At 52.7% G+C, this 22,728-nt stretch overlaps 1 protein-coding gene across 1 annotated transcript in view; it reads right to left on the reverse strand.

Annotated features, from left to right (window-relative positions):
- The window catches only part of DRC7 (dynein regulatory complex subunit 7), a 106,408-nt gene that overhangs the window by 70,493 nt on the left and 13,187 nt on the right, over positions 1–22,728 (reverse strand). The window contains exons 5-6 of the mRNA XM_073659867.1: positions 11,248–11,442; positions 10,957–11,115 (exon numbers count right to left, since the gene is read on the reverse strand). Coding sequence (XP_073515968.1) covers positions 10,957–11,115; positions 11,248–11,442 — 354 coding nt within the window. The remainder of the gene's footprint in view (positions 1–10,956; positions 11,116–11,247; positions 11,443–22,728) is intronic.

Here is a 22,728-nt window from a genome sequence, read left to right on the forward strand (position 1 = left end):
CCTACATCTCCTCCTAATCTCTGTCTACCACCTAACCATCTCCTCCTCATCTCTGTCTACCACCTAACCATCTCCACAGTGCTGCACCACCCTACATCTCCTCCTCATCTCTGTCTACCACCTAACCATCTCCACTGTGCTGCGCCACCCTACATCTCCTCCTAATCTCTGTCTACCACCTACCCGTCCTCTCCACAGTGCTGCACCGCCCTACATCTCCTCCTCATGTCTGTCTACCACCTAACCATCTCCACAGTGCTGCACCACCTTACATCTCCTCCTAATCTCTGTCTACCACCTAACCATCTCCACAGTGCTGCACCACCTTACATCTCCTCCTAATCTCTGTCTACCACCTAACCATCTCCACAGTGCTGCACCACCCTACATCTCCTCCTCATCTCTGTCTACCACCTAACCATCTCCACAGTGCTGCACAACCCTACATCTCCTCCTCTTCTCTGTCTACCACCTACCCATCCTCTCCACAGTGCTGCACTACCCTACATCTCCTTCTCATCTCTGTCTACCACCTAACCATCTTCACAGTGCTGCACCACCTTACATCTCCTCATCTGTCTACCACCTACCCGTCCTCTCCACAGTGCTGCACCGCCCTACATCTCCTCCTCATCTGTCTACCACCTACACGTCCTCTCCACAGTGCTTCACCGCCCTACATCTCCTCCTCATCTCTGTCTACCACCTAACCATCTCCACAGTGCTGCACCACCTTACATCTCCTCCTCATCTCGGTCTACCACCTACCCATCCTCTCCACAGTGCTGCACCACCTTACATCTCCTCCTCATCTCGGTCTACCACCTACCCATCCTCTCCACAGTGCTGCACCACCCTACATCTCCTCCTCATCTCTGTCTACCACCTAACCATCTCCACAGTGCTGCACCACCCTACATCTCCTCCTAATCTCTGTCTACCACCTAACCATCTCCACAGTGCTGCACCACCCTACATCTCCTCCTCATCTCTGTCTACCACCTAACCATCTCCACAGTGCTGCACCACCCTACATCTCCTCCTAATCTCTGTCTACCACCTAACCATCTCCTCCTCATCTCTGTCTACCACCTAACCATCTCCACAGTGCTGCACCACCCTACATCTCCTCCTCATCTCTGTCTACCACCTAACCATCTCCACTGTGCTGCGCCACCCTACATCTCCTCCTAATCTCTGTCTACCACCTACCCGTCCTCTCCACAGTGCTGCACCGCCCTACATCTCCTCCTCATGTCTGTCTACCACCTAACCATCTCCACAGTGCTGCACCACCTTACATCTCCTCCTAATCTCTGTCTACCACCTAACCATCTCCACAGTGCTGCACCACCCTACATCTCCTCCTCATCTCTGTCTACCACCTAACCATCTCCACAGTGCTGCACCACCCTACATCTCCTCCTCTTCTCTGTCTACCACCTACCCATCCTCTCCACAGTGCTGCACTACCCTACATCTCCTTCTCATCTCTGTCTACCACCTAACCATCTTCACAGTGCTGCACCACCTTACATCTCCTCATCTGTCTACCACCTACCCGTCCTCTCCACAGTGCTGCACCGCCCTACATCTCCTCCTCATCTGTCTACCACCTACACGTCCTCTCCACAGTGCTTCACCGCCCTACATCTCCTCCTCATCTCTGTCTACCACCTAACCATCTCCACAGTGCTGCACCACCTTACATCTCCTCCTCATCTCGGTCTACCACCTACCCATCCTCTCCACAGTGCTGCACCACCTTACATCTCCTCCTCATCTCGGTCTACCACCTACCCATCCTCTCCACAGTGCTGCACCACCCTACATCTCCTCCTCATCTCTGTCTACCACCTAACCATCTCCACAGTGCTGCACCACCCTACATCTCCTCCTAATCTCTGTCTACCACCTAACCATCTCCACAGTGCTGCACCACCCTACATCTCCTCCTAATCTCTGTCTACCACCTACCCGTCCTCTCCACAGTGCTGCACCACCCTACATCTCCTCCTCATCTCTGTCTACCACCTAACCATCTCCACAGTGCTGCACCACCCTACATCTCCTCCTGATCTCTGTCTACCACCTAACCATCTACACAGTGCTGCACCACCCTACATCTCCTCCTAATCTCTGTCTACCACCTAACCATCTCCACAGTGCTGCACCACCCTACATCTCCTCCTCATCTCTGTCTACCACCTAACCATCTCCACTGTGCTGCACCACCCAACATCTCCTCCTCATCTCTGTCTACCACCTACCTGTCCTATCCACAGTGCTGCACCACCCTACATCTCCTCCTAATCTCTGTCTATCACCTAACCATCTCCACAGTGCTGCACCACCCTACATCTCCTCCTAATCTCTGTCTACCACCTAACCATCTACACAGTGCTGCACCACCCTACATCTCCTCCTAATCTCTGTCTACCACCTACCCATCCTCTCCACAGTGCTGCACCACCCTACATCTCCTCCTAATCTCTGTCTACCACCTACCTGTCCTATCCACAGTGCTGCACCACCCTACATCTCCTCCTAATCTCTGTCTACCACCTAACCATCTACACAGTGCTGCACCACGCTACATCTCCTCCTAATCTCTGTCTACCACCCTACCATACATGTACATACAGTTAGGTCCATGTAGCGTCGGCGTCCCTGCCCACTGCTAGGCAGGGACGCTGTTCCCCTCACCTCTCTGCTCCGAGCCCGGCGTCCTCCTCCCGCTCTGCTGGCAGCGCGCGCTCCTTCCCGGCCACTGTGCTTAGGGGGCGCGCGCGCTCCCTCCCTCTTAAAGGGGCCGCGCGCGCCGTCCTAAGGAGTCCCCGGCCAATGGCCGGAGGACTTCACCATATATAAGGCACCTCCTCCAAAATGGAGGTGCCCGAGCAATGTTGTTGCACTGTTCACTACTCTGCTTCAGCCCTCAGGTCCCGTTGCCAGTTACCTGCCTGATTCCTGCCAGAGTCCTGCCAGTTTGCTGTCTGTTTCCTGCCTGATATTCCTGCTACCTGCTTGCTAGCCTGAGGTCCGACGGTCTGCCTTCCTACTCCTGTCAGTCTGTCTATGGACCAGCTTGCCCGCTCACCTGGGAGCGCTCCTCTGCTACCTGCCTGCTTGCCTGAGGTCCGACGGTCTGCCTTCCTACTCCTGTCAGTCTGTCTATGGACCAGCTTGCCCGCTCACCTGGGAGCGCTCCTCTGCTACCTGCCTGCTAGCCTACCCGGAGGCTCCGCCGTCACGTGCTGTGACCACCTGCTATTGCAGAGACTCTTGCCCGCTCACCTGGGAGCGCTCCTCCGCTACCTGCCTGCTTGCCTACCTGGAGGCTCCGCCGTCACGTGCTGTGACCACCTGCTATTCCAGAGACTCTTGCCCGCTCACCTGGGAGCGCTCCTCCGCTACCTGCCTGCTTGCCTACCTGGAGGCTCTGCCGTCACGTGCTGTGACCACCTGCTATTCCAGAGACTCTTGCCCGCTCACCTGGGAGCGCTCCTCCGCTACCTGCCTGCTTGCCTACCTGGAGGCTCTGCCGTCACGTGCTGTGACCACCTGCTATTCCAGAGACTCTCGCTTGCTCACCTGGGAGCACACATCCTCCATCTGCCTTGCTAGCCTACCTGGAGGTTCAGCCATCACAGGTCGTACCTACCCTTTACCCAGAGACTGCCCCGGTCACTTGCCGTGACCTCCTGCCCGTTCACCCAGAGACTGTCCCGGTCACCTGCTGTGACTGCCTGCCCGTCTTCCCTGGTCGCCACCCGCTCCCTTACAAGGACCGCCCCCTTGTATAGTAGCTCAGAGGTTCCGCCTACCAGACCCGTTACAGTTTGCTCGGGCCATGGAACCCGGTGGCACCCAAGCTCCCTCGCTCTCGGACCTCTGTCATGAACTGTCCCGTCAGAGATCCCAACAGGAGTCCATCCTGGGTCACCTGCGGAATGTCAATTCTCGCCTGGACACTCTGACTGCTCCACCAGCAACCACCGCCAGTGCCATGACTCGCAACCCGGCAGCTCCGCTGCCCACCAATACCATGGTATCCTACCCCGGACCCCGGCTTTCTGCACCTCCTTGCTTCGGAGGCGACTCCGCTCAGGCTCGGGGCTTCATAAATCAGTGCACCCTGCACTTTGAACTCCTGTCCCACCAGTTTAACTCCGACCGGGCCAAAATTGCCTTCATCATGTCCCATCTCACCGGGGAGGCCCTGGCCTGGCTAAATCCTCTATGGGAGAGAGGAGACCCCCTGGTGTCCGATTTGCCTGCCTTTCTCACGGCTTTCCGGAAAGTCTTCGACGAACCCGGACGGAAGACCTCATCCGCATCATCACTGCTACGCCTCCGTCAGGGAAGTCTCACCGTGGGCCAATATGCCATACGGTTCCGTACCCTTGCCTCGGAGCTGGCTTGGGATAACGACGCTCTGGTATCTGTCTTCTGGGAGGGTCTGTCCGGCCGTATTAAAGATGAACTCGCCGGTCGGGACATTCCAACCACTCTCGATGACTTAATAACCCTTGCCACCCGGATTGACCTACGGTTCCAGGAGCGTGCCAAAGAGGTCACCCGTGAGAGGAGGTTTCCACGTCTAGCTCCTACTTTTCAGAAACCCGTCACTCCCTCCGTTTCTCCCCAGGTACACTCTCCTGAGCCTATGCAGCTCGACCAGACCAAGATGGTCAAAACCCGTCAGGACTTACGCCGTGCCGAAGGGAGCTGCTTCTACTGTGGCAGTAAGGAGCACCGGATCCGTACCTGCCCGGAGAGGTCGGGAAACGCCTGTGTCTAGGTTCGCTCAGAGAGGTCGACCTAGACAAGAATAAATCCTCTCCATCTCTGTTGCTGTCAGTCTCTATTATCTGCGGGGAGAATCGTTATTTCGAACTAGCCCAACTTGACTCTGGAGCGGCCGGGAATCTTATTTCACAGTCCCTGGTAGAAAAATACTGCATCCCCACCAAACCTCTGGCTGTACCATTATCTGTCACTGCTGTGGATGGGGGTCTCTTACCACGTCCCATCCAACTCATCACCGAATCCGTAACTCTGCAGGTGGGAATGCTGCATTCTGAGAGTATCTCCTTTCATGTTCTGCCTGGGCTCTCTCACGCCCTCTTACTAGGTCTACCTTGGCTCCAGAGACATGCACCCGTGCTTGACTGGCAGACCGGAGAAGTCCTTCGCTGGGGACAGGACTGTCATAAGACTTGTTTGGTTCCTGTTCATCCCGCCCGTCCTTCTCCTACCCCAACTAATCTACCTGGACTTCCGATTCCCTATTGGTCATTTGCTGATGTCTTTAATAAAAAGGAAGCAGAGACACTACCCCCTCATAGACCATACGACTGTCCTATCGACCTGTTACCCGGTACTACTCCTCCCTGTGGGCGTATTTACCCATTGTCCGCTGCTGAGACCCGGTCGATGTCCGAATATATTGAGGAGAATTTGGCCAGGGGATTCATCCGGAAATCTACCTCCCCGGCGGGAGCAGGCTTCTTCTTCGTAAAAAAGAAGGACGGCTCTCTCCGTCCCTGTATAGACTATAGAGGCCTTAACCAGATCACGGTGAAGAATAAGTACCCCCTTCCGCTCATTCCAGAATTATTTGATCGCCTGAGGGGGGCTAGAGTCTTCACCAAACTGGACCTCCGTGGGGCGTACAACCTGGTCCGTATCCGTCAAGGGGATGAATGGAAGACTGCATTCAACACCCGGGACGGCCACTATGAATATCTGGTAATGCCCTTTGGTCTCTGTAACGCTCCTGCCGTCTTTCAAGAGTTGGTCAATGACATCTTCCGGGACCTTCTCTACTCCTGCGTAGTGGTGTACCTGGACGACATCTTGGTCTTCTCTCCGGATCTCCAGACTCACCGGAGGGACGTTCGTCAGGTCCTGCTCAGGCTCAGGCAGAATCACCTCTTCGCTAAATACGAGAAGTGCCTCTTTGAGCAGACCTCGCTTCCGTTTTTGGGCTACATTATTTCTCAGACCGGCCTTCGAATGGATCCAGAGAAACTGTCTGCCATCGAGAAATGGCCCCGACCGGAGGGGTTGAAGGCCATTCAGCGGTTCCTGGGCTTCGCCAACTACTACCGCCTCTTCATACCACACTTCTCTTCCCGGACTGCCCCAATTTCCGCGCTCACCCGTAAGGGTACTAATCCCAAGGAGTGGCCGTCCGAAGCAGAGGAGGCCTTTCTTTCCTTAAAACAGGCCTTCTCTTCCGCCCTGGTGCTGCATCGTCCGGACGGCAACAAGCAGTTCTTCCTGGAGGTTGACGCCTCCTCCTCTGGAGCCGGAGCTGTACTTACTCAAAAATCATCTTCCGGGAGGATGGTAACTTGCGGCTTTTTCTCCAAACTCTTCTCCTCTTCTGAGCGCAATTATTCCATAGGAGACCGAGAGTTATTGGCCATCAAGCTGGCATTGGAGGAGTGGCGTTACCTGCTCGAAGGGGCTCTTCATCCGGTAATAATTTACACTGACCACAAGAACTTGGCTTATCTCCAGCATGCCCAGAGACTTAACCCGCGCCAAGCCCGGTGGTCCTTGTTTTTTGCTCGCTTTGATTTTGCTCTACATTTTCGCCCGGCTGACAAGAACATCAAAGCGGACGCCTTGTCCCGATCCTTTCTGGTATCTGACCTCGAGGAGGAACCTAAACATATCATCGATCCCGCCAGAGTAATGCAGGTGGCTCCCGTGAGTCTAAATCGTCTCCCTCCCGGTAAGACGTTCGTATCGGTACCTGATCGGGAGAAGATCCTACACTGGGGTCATTCATCAAAACTAGCTGGCCACGCCGGTCAGAAAAAGACCCTCCAGCTTATTACCCGGCACTACTGGTGGCCTAACCTGCACAAGGATGTAATAGACTTTGTTTCTGCCTGTGTGTCCTGTGCCCGCAACAAAGTTCCGAGACATCTGCCAGCCGGTCGCCTCCTTCCTCTGCCAGTACCTGCTGCCCCCTGGCAGCATATAGCGATGGACTTCATAACTGATCTTCCCGTCTCTGCCGGTTGTACGGTCATTTGGGTGGTCGCTGACCGCTTTTCCAAGATGGCTCATTTCGTTCCCCTGCCAGGCCTCCCGTCTGCACCCGAGCTAGCTAAAGACTTTATCTGCCACATCTTCCGTCTTCATGGCCTGCCCCGTCACATCGTGTCGGATCGTGGGGTACAGTTCACCTCACGCTTCTGGAGAGCCACTTGTAAATTGCTAGACGTCACCCTGGACTTCTCCTCCGCTTACCACCCACAGTCTAATGGTCAAGTGGAGCGGATCAATCAGAACCTGACCTGTTACCTCCGGCACTTCGTTAATGCTCACCATTCAGACTGGGTGGATCTCCTGCCATGGGCCGAATTCTCGTACAACAATCATGAGAGCGAATCCTCCTCCAAATCCCCGTTTTTTGTAGTCTTCGGTCAGCATCCTCGGATCCCGTTTCCCGTCTCCACCTCGGTGGACAATCCGGCTGCGGAATCTCTTGTTAACAAATTTTCCTCCATATGGGAGAGTACCCGGTCCGCACTCCTTCTGTCATCCGAGCGTATGAAAAGACATGCTGACAAAAAACGTCTGGATCCTCCTCAATTCCGTCCAGGGGATAAGGTCTGGCTCTCGTCCAAGTATGTCCGGCTCAAGATTCCTTCCTATAAGTTGGGGCCTCGGTTCATCGGTCCTCTGGAGGTCATCAGTCAGATCAACCCGGTGGCCTATAAATTGAAACTCCTGGCCAACTTGCGGATCCCTAACTCCTTCCATGTATATCTCCTCAAACCTGTGGTACTTAACTCTTTTTCCAAGTCTACAGGTACGCCTCCTGCTCCGGTTTCCGCTGAAAACGAGTTTGAGGTAGAGAACATTCTGGCCACCAAAAGGGTAAGAGGGAAGACCTTTTTTCTAGTAGATTGGAAGGGGTTTGGTCCTGAGGAGAGAACGTGGGAGCCCCGGGAGAACATCCATGCCCCTCTCATCCTTGCTAAATTTCTGTCTGGCCTAAAAAAGGGGGGGCCTAAAGGGGGGGGGGGTACTGTAGCGCCGGCGTCCCTGCCCTCTGCTAGGCAGGGACGCTGTTCCCCTCACCTCTCTGCTCCGAGCCCGGTGTCCTCCTCCCGCTCTGCTGGCAGCGCGCGCTCCTTCCCGGCCACTGTGCTTAGGGCGCGCGCTCCCTCCCTCCCTCTTAAAGGGGCCGCGCGCGCCGTCCTAAGGAGTCCCCGGCCAATGGCCGGAGGACTTCACCATATATAAGGCACCTCCTCCAAAATGGAGGTGCCCGAGCAATGTTGTTGCACTGTTCACTACTCTGCTTCAGCCCTCAGGTCCCGTTGCCAGTTACCTGTCAGTTACCTGCCTGATTCCTGCCAGAGTCCTGCCAGTTTGCTGTCTGTTTCCTGCCTGATATTCCTGCTACCTGCCTGCTTGCCTGAGGTCCGACGGTCTGCCTTACAACTCCTGTCAGTCTGTCTATGGACCAGCTTGGCCGCTCACCTGGGAGCGCACATCTGCTACCTGCCTGCTAGCCTTCCCGGAGGCTCTGCCGTCACGTGCTGTGACCACCTGCTATTCCAGAGACTCTTGCCCGCTCACCTGGGAGCGCTCCTCTGATACCTGCCTGCTTGCCTGCCTGGAGGCTCCGCCGTCACGTGCTGTGACCACCTGCTATTCCAGAGACTCTCGCTTGCTCACCTGGGAGCACTCATCTGTCATCTGCCTGCTAGCCTTCCTGGAGGTTCAGCCATCACAGGTCGTACCTACCCTTTACCCAGAGACTGCCCCGGTCACTTGCCGTGACCTCCTGCCCGTTCACCCAGAGACTGTCCCGGTCACCTGCTGTGACTTCCTGCCCGTCTTCCCTGGTCGCCACCCGCTCCCTTACAAGGACCGCCCCCTTGTATAGTAGCTCAGAGGTTCCGCCTACCAGACCCGTTACAGTCCATATATATTTGGACAGAGAGAACATTTTTCTAGTTTTGCTTCTAGACATGACCACAATGAACTTTAAACCAAACAATTCAGATGCAGTTGAAGTTCAGACTTTCCACTTTCATTTGAGGGTCTCCACATTAACATTGGATGAAGGGTTTAGGAGTTTCAGCTCCTTAACATGTGCCACCCTGTTATTAAAGGGACCAAAAGTAATTGGACTGATTAAATAATTGTAAATAAAATGTTCATTTCTAGTACTTGGTTGAAAACCCTTTGTTGGCAATGACTGCCTGAAGTCTTGAACTCATGGACATCACCAGACGCTGTGTTTCCTCCTTTTTGATGCTCTGCCAGGCCTTCACTGCGGTGCTTTTCAGTTGCTGTTTGTTTGTGGGCCTTTCTGTCTGAAGTTTAGTCTTTAACAAGTGAAATGCGGCTCAATTGGGTTGAGATCAGGTGACTGACTTGGCCATTCAAGAATATTCCACTTCTTTGCTTTAATAAACTCCTGGGTTGCTTTGGCTTTATGTTTTGGGTCATTGGTCGTCGTTTGATACTACAGATGGACAATCAGTTTGGCTGCATTTGGCTGGATCTGAGCACACAGTATGGCTCTGAATACATCAGAATTCATTCGGCTGCTTCTGTCCTGTGTCACATCATCAATAAACACTAGTGACCCAGTGCCACTGGCAGCCATGCATGCCCGCGCCATCACACTGCCTCCGCCGTGTTTTACAGATGATGTGGTATGCTTTGGATCATGAGCTGTACCACGCCTTCGCCATACTTTTCTCTTTCCATCATTCTGGTAGAGGTTGATCTTGGTTTCTTCCAGAACTGTGCGGCTTTTTTCGATGTTTTTTAGCCTTTTTCTTCTTGATGCTTATGAGTGGCTTGCACCGTGCAGTGAACCCTCTGTAGTTACTTTCATGCAGTCTTCTCTTTATGGTAGATTTGGATATTGATACGCCTACCTCCTGGAGAGTGGTGGTCACTTGGTTGGCTGTTGTGAAGGGGTTTCTCTTCACCATGGAGATTATTCTGCCATCATCCACCACTGTTGTCTTCCGTGGGCGCCCAGGTCTTTTTGCATTGATGAGTTCACCTGTGCTTTCTTTCTTTCTCAGGATGTACCAAACTGTAGATTTTGCCGCTCCTAATATTGTAGCCATTTCTCGGATGGGTTTTTTCAGCTTAAGGATGGCTTGTTTCACCTGCATGGAGAGCTCCTTTGACCGCATGTTTACTTCACAGCAAAACCTTCCAAATGCAAGCACCAACCTCAAATCAACTCCAGGCCTTGTATCTGCTTAATGGAGAATGACATAACGAAGGGATTGCCCACACCTGTCCATGAAATAGCCTTGGAGTCAACTGTCCAATTACTTTTGGTCCCTTTAATAACAAGGTGGCACATGGTAAGGAGCTGAAACTCCGAAACCCTTCATCCAATGTTAATGTGGAGACCCTCAAATGAAAGCGGAAAGTCTGAACTTCAACTGCATCTGAATTGTCTTGTTTAAAGTTCATTGTGGTCATGTCTAGAAGCAAAACTAGAAAAATGTTGTCTCTGTCCAAATATATATGGACCTAACTGTATGTACAGATCCTGGCTGATGATAGATCCTGCAGCTTTATATCATAATCCCTATTTATCATACTGACGGCCGGACCGTACATGACAGCACGTTGTATCCCTTGTGTCCCCCCTCTCCTCATAGATTGTAGCCTGGAGCCGGACCCTCGTCCTCCTGTAACTGGTGAACGCCGTGTTACCATGTAATGTCTTTATTGTCTGCACATGTCCTCTCTTATTGAACAGTGCTGTGGAATATGTTGGTGCTATAGAAATAACATTATTATTGTTAAGGGGACTGCAGTAGTAGAAGACTGTGCACCACGTCGATCAGTAGGGATCCACCGCTGGCAGCTGCCGTCAGTGTGACACCTGTGTGCTCGGTGGGGATCATTGCCTCGGTATGAGGGGCAGGTAACACGTACCGCCAGGCGACGCTCCTCTTCTTCGTGCTGCTTCCGGCTGGCGGCCTGCTCCTTCGCCTCCTGCTTGACTTCCTGCTGGAGCTGAAACTTACTGAGTAGTTGTCTGGGGGGGCGCACACTGTACTTCTGAGGGGGCTTCAGTGGTGACGATCCACGGCTCTGGATGGAGTAACAGTGCAGAAATGAACACAACTGAGGATACGAGAGCAGCACTTATGGAAGAAGCGGGCGGGCTGCAGGACCCTCGTAGTGTTAGCCCTCCGCACCCTCTACACCTGGGCTTCCTCTCACCTCTTGCGGGGTGTTCAGTAGAGGACAGGCTTCTTGACGCTCATCCATGAGGCACATTTTGTGGGTGGCATATCCGCTGACGCAGTACGCATCGTATCCAGCGCCCAACAGCAAAGAGCAGAGCAAGACGCTGAAATCAAAGCAATGTCCCGTCTGCTCCCGAAGAACCGAGAACGAGGAAGAGAGGCAGAGGGGCTGTGAACGAGAAGACCCCGGGAGAAAGCGTCAATGAGAGACATCTAATACACAGAGAAGAGAGGCAGAGGGGCCGTGAACGAGAAGACCCCGGGAGAAAGCATCAATGAGAGACATCTAATACACAGAGAAGAGAGGCAGAGGGGCCGTGAACGAGAAGACCCCGGGAGAAAGCGTCAATGAGAGACATCTAATACACAGAGAAGAGAGGCAGAGGGGCCGTGAACGAGAAGACCCCGGGAGAAAGCGTCAATGAGAGATATCTAATACACAGGGAAGAGAGGCAGAGGGGCTGTGAACGAGAAGACCCCGGGAGAAAGCGTCAATGAGAGACATCTAATACACAGAGAAGAGAGGCAGAGGGGCCGTGAACGAGAAGACCCCGGGAGAAAGCGTCAATGAGAGACATCTAATACACAGAGAAGAGAGGCAGAGGGGCCGTGAACGAGAAGACACCGGGAGAAAGCGTCAATGAGAGACATCTAATACACAGAGAAGAGAGGCAGAGGGGCTGTGAACGAGAAGACCCCAGGAGAAAGCGTCAATGTGAGACATCTAATACACAGAGAAGAGAGGCAGAGGGGCCGTGAACGAGAAGACCCCGGGAGAAAGCATCAATGAGAGACATCTAATACACAGAGAAGAGAGGCAGAGGGGCCGTGAACGAGAAGACCCCGGGAGAAAGCGTCAATGAGAGACATCTAATACACAGAGAAGAGAGGTAGAGGGGCCGTGAACGAGAAGACCCCGGGAGAAAGCGTCAATGAGAGACATCTAATACACAGAGAAGAGAGGCAGAGGGGCTGTGAACGAGAAGACCCCAGGAGAAAGCATCAATGAGAGACATCTAATACACAGAGAAGAGAGGCAGAGGGGCCGTGAACGAGAAGACCCCGGGAGAAAGCGTCAATGAGAGACATCTAATACACAGAGAAGAGAGGCAGAGGGGCCGTGAACGAGAAGACCCCGGGAGAAAGCGTCAATGAGAGACATCTAATACACAGAGAAGAGAGGCAGAGGGGCCGTGAACGAGAAGACCCCAGGAGAAAGCATCAATGAGAGACATCTAATACACAGAGAAGAGAGGCAGAGGGGCTGTGAACGAGAAGACCCCAGGAGAAAGCGTCAATGAGAGACATCTAATACACAGAGAAGAGAGGCAGAGGGGCCGTGAACGAGAAGACCCCAGGAGAAAGCATCAATGAGAGACATCTAATACACAGAAAAGAGAGGCAGAGGGGCCGTGAACGAGAAGACCCCAGGAGAAAGCGTCAATGAGAGACATCTAATACACAGAGAAGAGAGGCAGAGGGGCCGTGAACGAGAAGACCCCGGGAGAAAGCGTCAATGAGAGACATCTAATACACAGAGAAGAGAGGTAGAGGGGCTGTGAACGAGAAGACCCCGGGAGAAAGCATCAACGAGAGACATCTAATACACAGAGAAGAGAGGCAGAGGGGCCGTGAACGAGAAGACCCCGGGAGAAAGCGTCAATGAGAGACATCTAATACACAGAGAAGAGAGGCAGAGGGGCTGTGAACGAGAAGACCCTGGGAGAAAGCATCAATGAGAGACATCTAATACACAGAGAAGAGAGGCAGAGGGGCCGTGAAAGAGAAGACCCCGGGAGAAAGCATCAATGAGAGACATCTAATACACAGAGAAGAGAGGCAGAGGGGCCGTGAACGAGAAGACCCCGGGAGAAAGCATCAATGAGAGACATCTAATACACAGAGAAGAGAGGCAGAGGGGCCGTGAACGAGAAGACCCCGGGAGAAAGCATCAATGAGAGACATCTAATACACAGAGAAGAGAGGCAGAGGGGCCGTGAACGAGAAGACCCCAGGAGAAAGCATCAATGAGAGACATCTAATACACAGAGAAGAGAGGCAGAGGGGCCGTGAACGAGAAGACCCCGGGAGAAAGCGTCAATGAGAGACATCTAATACACAGAGAAGAGAGGCAGAGGGGCTGTGAACGAGAAGACCCCGGGAGAAAGCGTCAATGAGAGACATCTAATACACAGAGAAGAGAGGCAGAGAGGCCGTGAACGAGAAGACCCCGGGAGAAAGCGTCAATGAGAGACATCTAATACACAGAGAAGAGAGGCAGAGGGGCCGTGAACGAGAAGACCCCAGGAGAAAGCATCAATGAGAGACATCTAATACACAGAGAAGAGAGGCAGAGGGGCCGTGAACGAGAAGACCCCGGGAGAAAGCGTCAATGAGAGACATCTAATACACAGAGAAGAGAGGCAGAGGGGCCGTGAACGAGAAGACCCCAGGAGAAAGCATCAATGAGAGACATCTAATACACAGAGAAGAGAGGCAGAGGGGCCGTGAACGAGAAGACCCTAGGAGAAAGCATCAATGAGAGACATCTAATACACAGAGAAGAGAGGCAGAGGGGCCGTGAACGAGAAGACCCCAGGAGAAAGCATCAATGAGAGACATCTAATACACAGAGAAGAGAGGCAGAGGGGCCGTGAACGAGAAGACCCCAGGAGAAAGCATCAATGAGAGACATCTAATACACAGAGAAGAGAGGCAGAGGGGCTGTGAGCGAGAAGACCCCGGGAGAAAGCATCAATGAGAGACATCTAATACACAGAGAAGAGAGGCAGAGGGGCCGTGAACGAGAAGACCCCGGGAGAAAGCGTCAATGAGAGACATCTAATACACAGAGAAGAGAGGCAGAGGGGCCGTGAACGAGAAGACCCCGGGAGAAAGCGTCAATGAGAGACATCTAATACACAGAGAAGAGAGGCAGAGCGGCCGTGAACGAGAAGACCCCGGGAGAAAGCATCAATGAGAGACATCTAATATACAGAGAAGAGAGGCAGAGGGGCTGTGAACGAGAAGACCCCGGGAGAAAGCGTCAATGAGAGACATCTAATACACAGAGAAGAGAGGCAGATGGGCTGTGAACGAGAAGACCCCGGGAGAAAGCGTCAATGAGAGACATCTAATACACAGAGAAGAGAGGCAGATGGGCTGTGAACGAGAAGACCCCGGGAGAAAGCGTCAATGAGAGACATCTAATACACAGAGAAGAGAGGCAGATGGGCCGTGAACGAGAAGACCCCGGGAGAAAGCATCAATGAGAGACATCTAATACACAGAGAAGAGAGGCAGAGGGGCTGTGAACGAGAAGACCCCGGGAGAAAGCGTCAATGAGAGACATCTAATACACAGAGAAGAGAGGCAGAGGGGCTGTGAACGAGAAGACCCCAGGAGAAAGCGTCAATGAGAGACATCTAATATACAGAGAAGAGAGGCAGAGGGGCTGTGAACGAGAAGACCCCAGGAGAAAGCGTCAACGAGAGACATCTAATACACAGAGAAGAGAGGCAGAGGGGCCGTGAACGAGAAGACCCCGGGAGAAAGCGTCAACGAGAGACATCTAATACACAGAGAAGAGAGGCAGAGGGGCCGTGAACGAGAAGACCCCGGGAGAAAGCGTCAATGAGAGACATCTAATACACAGAGAAGAGAGGCAGAGGGGCCGTGAACGAGAAGACCCCGGGAGAAAGCATCAATGAGAGACATCTAATACACAAAGAAGAGAGGCAGAGGGGCCGTGAACGAGAAGACCCCGGGAGAAAGCGTCAATGAGAGACATCTAATACACAGAGAAGAGAGGCAGAGGGGCCGTGAACGAGAAGACCCCGGGAGAAAGCGTCAATGAGAGACATCTAATACACAGAGAAGAGAGGCAGAGGGGCTGTGAACGAGAAGACCCCGGGAGAAAGCGTCAATGAGAGACATCTAATACACAGAGAAGAGAGGCAGAGCGGCCGTGAACGAGAAGACCCCGAGAGAAAGCGTCAATGAGAGACATCTAATACACAGAGAAGAGAGGTAGAGGGGCTGTGAACGAGAAGACCCCGGGAGAGAGCGTCAATGAGAGACATCTAATGCACAGAGAAGAGAGGCAGAGGGGCTGTGAACGAGAAGACCCCGGGAGAGAGCGTCAATGAGAGACATCTAATACACATAGAAGAGAGGCAGAGGGGCCGTGAACGAGAAGACCCCGGGAGAGAGCGTCAATGAGAGACATCTAATGCACAGAGAAGAGAGGCAGAGGGGCCGTGAACGAGAAGACCCCGGGAGAAAGCGTCAATGAGAGACATCTAATACACAGAGAAGAGAGGCCGTGAAAGAGAAGACCCCAGAAGAAAGCGTCAATGAGAGACATCTAATACACATAGAAGAGAGGCAGAGGGGCCGTGAACGAGAAGACACCGGGAGAGAGCGTCAATGAGAGACATCTAATACACAGAGAAGAGAGGCAGAGGGGCCGTGAACGAGAAGACCCCGGGAGAAAGCGTCAATGAGAGACATCTAATACACAGAGAAGAGAGGCAGAGGGGCCGTGAACGAGAAGACCCCGGGAGAAAGATTCAACGAGAGACATCTAATACACAGAGAAGAGAGGCAGAGGGGCCGTGAACGAGAAGACCCCGGGAGAAAGCATCAATGAGAGACATCTAATGCACAGAGAAGAGAGGCAGAGGGGCCGTGAACGAGAAGACCCCGGGAGAAAGCGTCAATGAGAGACATCTAATACACAGAGAAGAGAGGTAGAGGGGCCGTGAACGAGAAGACCCCGGGAGAAAGCGTCAATGAGAGACATCTAATACACAGAGAAGAGAGGCAGAGGGGCCGTGAACGAGAAGACCCCGGGAGAAAGATTCAACGAGAGACATCTAATACACAGAGAAGAGAGGCAGAGGGGCCGTGAACGAGAAGACCCCGGGAGAAAGCATCAATGAGAGACATCTAATACACAGAGAAGAGAGGCAGAGGGGCCGTGAACGAGAAGACCCCGGGAGAAAGCGTCAATGAGAGACATCTAATACACAGAGAAGAGAGGCAGAGGGGCCGTGAACGAGAAGACCCCGGGAGAAAGCGTCAATGAGAGACATCTAATACACAGAGAAGAGAGGCAGAGGGGCCGTGAACGAGAAGACCCCGGGAGAAAGCGTCAATGAGAGACATCTAATACACAGAGAAGAGAGGCAGATGGGCTGTGAACGAGAAGACCCCGGGAGAAAGCGTTAATGAGAGACATCTAATACACAGAGAAGAGAGGCAGATGGGCTGTGAACGAGAAGACCCCGGGAGAAAGCGTCAATGAGAGACATCTAATACACAGAGAAGAGAGGCAGATGGGCTGTGAACGAGAAGACCCCGGGAGAAAGCGTTAATGAGAGACATCTAATACACAGAGAAGAGAGGCAGATGGGCTGTGAACGAGAAGACCCCGGGAGAAAGCGTCAACGAGAGACATATAATACACAGAGAAGAGAGGCAGAGGGGCCGTGAACGAGAAGACCCCGGGAGAAAGCGTCAACGAGAGACATCTAATACACAGAGAAGAGAGGCAGAGCGGCCGTGAACGAGAAGACCCCAGGAGAAAGCGTCAACGAGAGACATCTAATACACAGAGAAGAGAGGCAGAGGGGTCGTGAACGAGAAGACCCCAGGAGAAAGCGTCAACGAGAGACATCTAATACACAGAGAAGAGAGGCAGAGGGGTCGTGAACGAGAAGACCCCGGGAGAAAGCGTCAACGAGAGACATCTAATACACAGAGAAGAGAGGCAGAGGGGCTGTGAACGAGAAGACCCCAGGAGAAAGCGTCAATGAGAGACAGCTAATACACAGAGAAGAGAGGCAGAGGGGCTGTGAACGAGAAGACCCCAGGAGAAAGCGTCAATGAGAGACATCTAATATACAGAGAAGAGAGGCAGAGGGGCTGTGAACGAGAAGACCCCAGGAGAAAGCGTCAACGAGAGACATCTAATACACAGAGAAGAGAGGCAGAGGGGCCGTGAACGAGAAGACCCCGGGAGAAAGCGTCAACGAGAGACATCTAATACACAGAGAAGAGAGGCAGAGGGGCTGTGAACGAGAAGACCCCGGGAGAAAGCGTCAATGAGAGACATCTAATACACAGAGAAGAGAGGCAGACGGGCCGTGAACGAGAAGACCCCGGGAGAAAGCATCAATGAGAGACATCTAATATACAGAGAAGAGAGGCAGAGGGGCTGTGAACGAGAAGACCCCGGGAGAAAGCATCAATGAGAGACATCTAATACACAAAGAAGAGAGGCAGAGGGGCCGTGAACGAGAAGACCCCGGGAGAAAGCGTCAATGAGAGACATCTAATACACAAAGAAGAGAGGCAGAGGGGCCGTGAACGAGAAGACCCCGGGAGAAAGCGTCAATGAGAGACATCTAATACACAGAGAAGAGAGGCAGAGGGGCCGTGAACGAGAAGACCCCGGGAGAAAGCGTCAATGAGAGACATCTAATACACAGAGAAGAGAGGCAGAGGGGCTGTGAACGAGAAGACCCCGGGAGAAAGCGTCAATGAGAGACATCTAATACACAGAGAAGAGAGGTAGAGGGGCTGTGAACGAGAAGACCCCGGGAGAAAGCGTCAATGAGAGACATCTAATACACATAGAAGAGAGGCAGAGGGGCCGTGAACGAGAAGACCCCGGGAGAGAGCGTCAATGAGAGACATCTAATGCACAGAGAAGAGAGGCAGAGGGGCCGTGAACGAGAAGACCCCGGGAGAAAGCGTCAATGAGAGACATCTAATACACAGAGAAGAGAGGCAGAGGGGCCGTGAACGAGAAGACCCCGGGAGAAAGCGTCAATGAGAGACATCTAATACACACAGAAGAGAGGCAGAGGGGCCGTGAACGAGAAGACCCCGGGAGAAAGCGTCAATGAGAGACATCTAATACACAGAGAAGAGAGGCAGAGGGGCCGTGAACGAGAAGACCCCGGGAGAAAGCGTCAATGAGAGACATCTAATACACACAGAAGAGAGGCAGAGGGGCCGTGAACGAGAAGACCCCGGGAGAAAGCATCAATGAGAGACATCTAATACACAGAGAAGAGAGGCAGATGGGCTGTGAACGAGAAGACCCCGGGAGAAAGCGTTAATGAGAGACATCTAATACACAGAGAAGAGAGGCAGAGGGGCTGTGAACGAGAAGACCCCAGGAGAAAGCGTCAATGAGAGACATCTAATACACAGAGAAGAGAGGCAGAGGGGCCGTGAACGAGAAGACCCCGGGAGAAAGCGTTAATGAGAGACATCTAATACACAGAGAAGAGAGGCAGAGGGGCCGTGAACGAGAAGACCCCGGGAGAAAGCGTCAATGAGATACATCTAATACACAGAGAAGAGAGGCAGAGGGGCTGTGAACGAGAAGACCCCGGGAGAAAGCGTCAATGAGATACATCTAATACACAGAGAAGAGAGGCAGAGGGGCCGTGAACGAGAAGACCCCGGGAGAAAGCATCAATGAGAGACATCTAATACACAGAGAAGAGAGGCAGAGGGGCTGTGAATGAGAAGACCCCGGGAGAAAGCGTCAATGAGATACATCTAATACACAGAGAAGAGAGGCAGAGGGGCTGTGAACGAGAAGACCCCGGGAGAAAGCGTCAATGAGAGACATCTAATACACAGAGAAGAGAGGCAGAGGGGCCGTGAACGAGAAGACCCCGGGAGAAAGCATCAATGAGAGACATCTAATACACAGAGAAGAGAGGCAGAGGGGCCGTGAACGAGAAGATCCCGGGAGAAAGCGTCAATGAGAGACATCTAATACACAGAGAAGAGAGGCAGAGGGGCCGTGAACGAGAAGACCCCGGGAGAAAGCGTCAATGAGAGACATATAATACACAGAGAAGAGAGGCAGAGGGGCTGTGAACGAGAAGACCCCGGGAGAAAGCATCAATGAGAGACATCTAATACACAGAGAAGAGAGGCCGTGAAAGAGAAGACCCCAGAAGAAAGCGTCAATGAGAGACATCTAATACACAGAGAAGAGAGGCAGAGGGGCCGTGAACGAGAAGACCCCGGGAGAAAGCGTCAATGAGAGACATCTAATACACAGAGAAGAGAGGCAGAGGGGCTGTGAACGAGAAGACCCCGGGAGAAAGCGCCAATGAGAGACATCTAATATACAGAGAAGAGAGGCAGAGGGGCCGTGAACGAGAAGACCCCGGGAGAAAGCGTCAATGAGAGACATCTAATACACAGAGATGAGAGGCAGAGGGGCCGTGAACGAGAAGACCCCAGGAGAAAGCATCAATGAGAGACATCTAATATACAGAGAAGAGAGGCAGAGGGGCCGTGAACGAGAAGACCCCAGGAGAAAGCGTCAATGAGAGACATCTAATACACAGAGAAGAGAGGCAGAGGGGCTGTGAACGAGAAGACCCCGGGAGAAAGCATCAATGAGAGACATCTAATACACAGAGAAGAGAGGCAGAGGGGCTGTGAACGAGAAGACCCCGGGAGAAAGCGTCAATGAGAGACATCTAATACACAGAGAAGAGAGGCAGAGGGGCCGTGAACGAGAAGACCCCGGGAGAAAGCATCAATGAGAGACATCTAATATACAGAGAAGAGAGGCAGAGGGGCTGTGAACGAGAAGACCCCGGGAGAAAGCGTCAATGAGAGACATCTAATACACAGAGAAGAGAGGCAGAGGGGCCGTGAACGAGAAGACCCCAGGAGAAAGCGTCAATGAGAGACATCTAATACACAGAGAAGAGAGGCAGAGGGGCCGTGAACGAGAAGACCCCGGGAGAAAGCATCAATGAGAGACATCTAATATACAGAGAAGAGAGGCAGAGGGGCTGTGAACGAGAAGACCCCGGGAGAAAGCGTCAATGAGAGACATCTAATACACAGAGATGAGAGGCAGAGGGGCCGTGAACGAGAAGACCCCAGGAGAAAGCATCAATGAGAGACATCTAATATACAGAGAAGAGAGGCAGAGGGGCCGTGAACGAGAAGACCCCAGGAGAAAGCGTCAATGAGAGACATCTAATACACAGAGAAGAGAGGCAGAGGGGCTGTGAACGAGAAGACCCCGGGAGAAAGCGTCAATGAGAGACATCTAATACACAGGGATGAGAGGCAGAGGGGCCGTGAACGAGAAGACCCCGGGAGAAAGCATCAATGAGACACATCTAATACACAGAGAAGAGAGGCAGAGGGGCCGTGAACGAGAAGACCCCGGGAGAAAGCATCAATGAGATACATCTAATACACAGAGAAGAGAGGCAGAGGGGCTGTGAACGAGAAGACCCCGGGAGAAAGCGTCAATGAGAGACATCTAATACACAGAGAAGAGAGGCAGAGGGGCCGTGAAGGAGAAGACCCCGGGAGAAAGCGTCAATGAGAGACATATAATACACAGAGAAGAGAGGCAGAGGGGCCGTGAACGAGAAGACCCCAGGAGAAAGCGTCAACGAGAGACATATAATACACAGAGAAGAGAGGCAGAGGGGCCGTGAACGAGAAGACCCCAGGAGAAAGCGTCAATGAGAGACATCTAATACACAGAGAAGAGAGGCAGAGGGGCTGTGAGCGAGAAGACCCCAGGAGAAAGCGTCAATGAGAGACATCTAATACACAGAGAAGAGAGGCAGAGGGGCCGTGAACGAGAAGACCCCGGGAGAAAGCGTCAATGAGAGACATCTAATACACAGAAAAGAGAGGCAGAGGGGCTGTGAACGAGAAGACCCCGGGAGAAAGCGTCAATGAGAGACATCTAATACACAGAAAAGAGAGGCAGAGGGGCCGTGAACGAGAAGACCCCAGGAGAAAGCGTCAATGAGAGACATCTAATACACAGAGAAGAGAGGCAGAGGGGCCGTGAACGAGAAGACCCCGGGAGAAAGCATCAATGAGAGACATCTAATACACAGAGAAGAGAGGCAGAGGGGCCGTGAACGAGAAGACCCCGGGAGAAAGCGTCAATGAGAGACATCTAATACACAGAGAAGAGAGGCAGAGGGGCCGTGAACGAGAAGACCCCGGGAGAAAGCGTCAATGAGAGACATCTAATACACAGAGAAGAGAGGCAGAGGGGCCGTGAACGAGAAGACCCCAGGAGAAAGCATCAATGAGAGACATCTAATACACAGAGAAGAGAGGCAGAGGGGCCGTGAACGAGAAGACCCCGGGAGAAAGCGTCAATGAGAGACATCTAATACACAGAAAAGAGAGGCAGAGGGGCCGTGAACGAGAAGACCCCAGGAGAAAGCGTCAATGAGAGACATCTAATACACAGAGAAGAGAGGCAGAGGGGCCGTGAACGAGAAGACCCCGGGAGAAAGCGTCAATGAGAGACATCTAATATACAGAGAAGAGAGGCAGAGGGGCTGTGAACGAGAAGACCCCGGGAGAAAGCATCAATGAGAGACATCTAATACACAGAGAAGAGAGTCCGTGAAAGAGAAGACCCCAGAAGAAAGCGACAATGAGAGACATCTAATACACAGAGAAGAGAGGCAGAGGGGCTGTGAACGAGAAGACCCCGGGAGAAAGCGTCAATGAGAGACATCTAATACACAGAGAAGAGAGGTAGAGGGGCCGTGAATGAGAAGACCCCGGGAGAAAGCATCAATGAGATACATCTAATACACAGAGAAGAGAGGCAGAGGGGCCGTGAACGAGAAGACCCCGGGAGAAAGCATCAATGAGAGACATCTAATACACAGGGAAGAGAGGCAGAGGGGCCGTGAACGAGAAGACCCCGGGAGAAAGCGTCAATGAGAGACATCTAATACACAGAGAAGAGAGGCAGAGGGGCCGTGAACGAGAAGACCCCGGGAGAAAGCGTCAATGAGAGACATCTAATACACAGAGAAGAGAGGCAGAAGGGCCGTGAACGAGAAGACCCCAGGAGAAAGCGTCAATGAGAGACATCTAATACACAGAAAAGAGAGGCAGAGGGGCCGTGAACGAGAAGACCCCGGGAGAAAGCATCAATGAGAGACATCTAATACACAGAGAAGAGAGGCCGTGAGAGACATCTAATACACAGAGAAGAGAGGTAGAGGGGCCGTGAATGAGAAGACCCCAGGAGAAAGCGTCAATGAGAGACATCTAATACACAGAGAAGAGAGGCAGAGGGGCCGTGAACGAGAAGACCCCGGGAGAAAGCATCAATGAGATACATCTAATACACAGAGAAGAGAGGCAGAGGGGCTGTGAACGAGAAGACCCCGGGAGAAAGCATCAATGAGAGACATCTAATACACAGAGAAGAGAGTCCGTGAAAGAGAAGACCCCAGAAGAAAGCGTCAATGAGAGACATCTAATACACAGAGAAGAGAGGCAGAGGGGCCGTGAACGAGAAGACCCCGGGAGAAAGCATCAATGAGAGACATCTAATACACAGAGAAGAGAGGCAGAGGGGCCGTGAACGAGAAGACCCCGGGAGAAAGCATCAATGAGAGAC

This window comes from Phyllobates terribilis, unplaced genomic scaffold (assembly GCF_046119375.1).
Source record: "Phyllobates terribilis strain yellow unplaced genomic scaffold, ASM4611937v1 Scaffold_14__1_contigs__length_39327217, whole genome shotgun sequence".
Lineage (NCBI taxonomy): Eukaryota > Metazoa > Chordata > Amphibia > Anura > Dendrobatidae > Phyllobates > Phyllobates terribilis.